This window comes from Eimeria mitis, genomic scaffold, assembly GCF_000499745.2.
Source record: "Eimeria mitis Houghton genomic scaffold, Emh_scaff480, whole genome shotgun sequence".
NCBI lineage: Eukaryota > Apicomplexa > Conoidasida > Eucoccidiorida > Eimeriidae > Eimeria > Eimeria mitis.
The window spans coordinates 6,425-7,177 of record NW_013573100.1 but is presented as its reverse complement, the minus strand read 5'-3'; the positions used below and the strand labels follow the sequence as shown (position 1 = coordinate 7,177).

Genomic DNA, 753 nt, shown 5'->3' with positions numbered 1-753 from the left:
CAGCAGCAGATGCAGCAGATGGTGCAGCAGCAGACGCAGCAGCAGCAGACGCAGCAGCAGCAGACGCAGCGGCAACAGACGCAGTAGCAGCAGACGGAGCAGCAGCAGACGCAGCAGCAACAGACGCAGCAGCAACAGACGCAGAGACAGCAGCAAGCACAGCAACCGACGCAGGAGCAGCAGACGCAGCAGCTGTGGCGGCGCAAGAGGCAGCAGCAGCAGCAGCAGCAGCAGACACAGCAGCAGCAGACACAGCAGCAGACACAGAAGCTGCTAATGCACTAGCTCCCGCAGCAACAGGAGCAGCAGCAGCAGCAGTTGTACACGAAGCAGCAGACCCAGCAGCATACGCAGCAGCAGCATCAGTTGCAGACACAGCAGCAGCAGCATATGCAGACGAAGCAGCAGATGCAGCAACAGCAGCAGGCACAGCAACACAGGCAGCAGCTCCAGAAGACGCAGCAGAAGCAGCAGCAGCAGCAGCAGCAGCAGCAGCAGCAGCAGGAGCACAATTTGCTGATGCTGTATCAGGCGTAGCAGCAGACGCAGCAGGAGAGGCAGAAGCAGCAGCAGACGCAGCAGCAGCAGACGCAGCAGCAGCAGAAGCAGCAGCAGCAGAAGCAGCAGCAGCAGAAGCAGCAGCAGCAGAAGCAGCAGCAGCAGAAGCAGCAGACGCCGAAGTTGCCGAGACAGCAGCAGCCGCAACAGGAGAAGCTGCAACAACAGCAGCAGCAGCAGATGCAGCAGCAGACG

General features: G+C 60.7%; 1 protein-coding gene across 1 annotated transcript in view; it reads left to right on the top strand.

The window, feature by feature from the left end:
- Nucleotides 1-753, top strand: part of EMH_0013700 (uncharacterized protein) — a gene marked incomplete at both ends in the record, with an annotated part of 7,881 nt that overhangs the window by 6,808 nt on the left and 320 nt on the right. Inside the window, one exon of the mRNA XM_013499903.1 lies at nucleotides 4-753. Coding sequence (XP_013355357.1) covers nucleotides 4-753 — 750 coding nt within the window. The remainder of the gene's footprint in view (nucleotides 1-3) is intronic.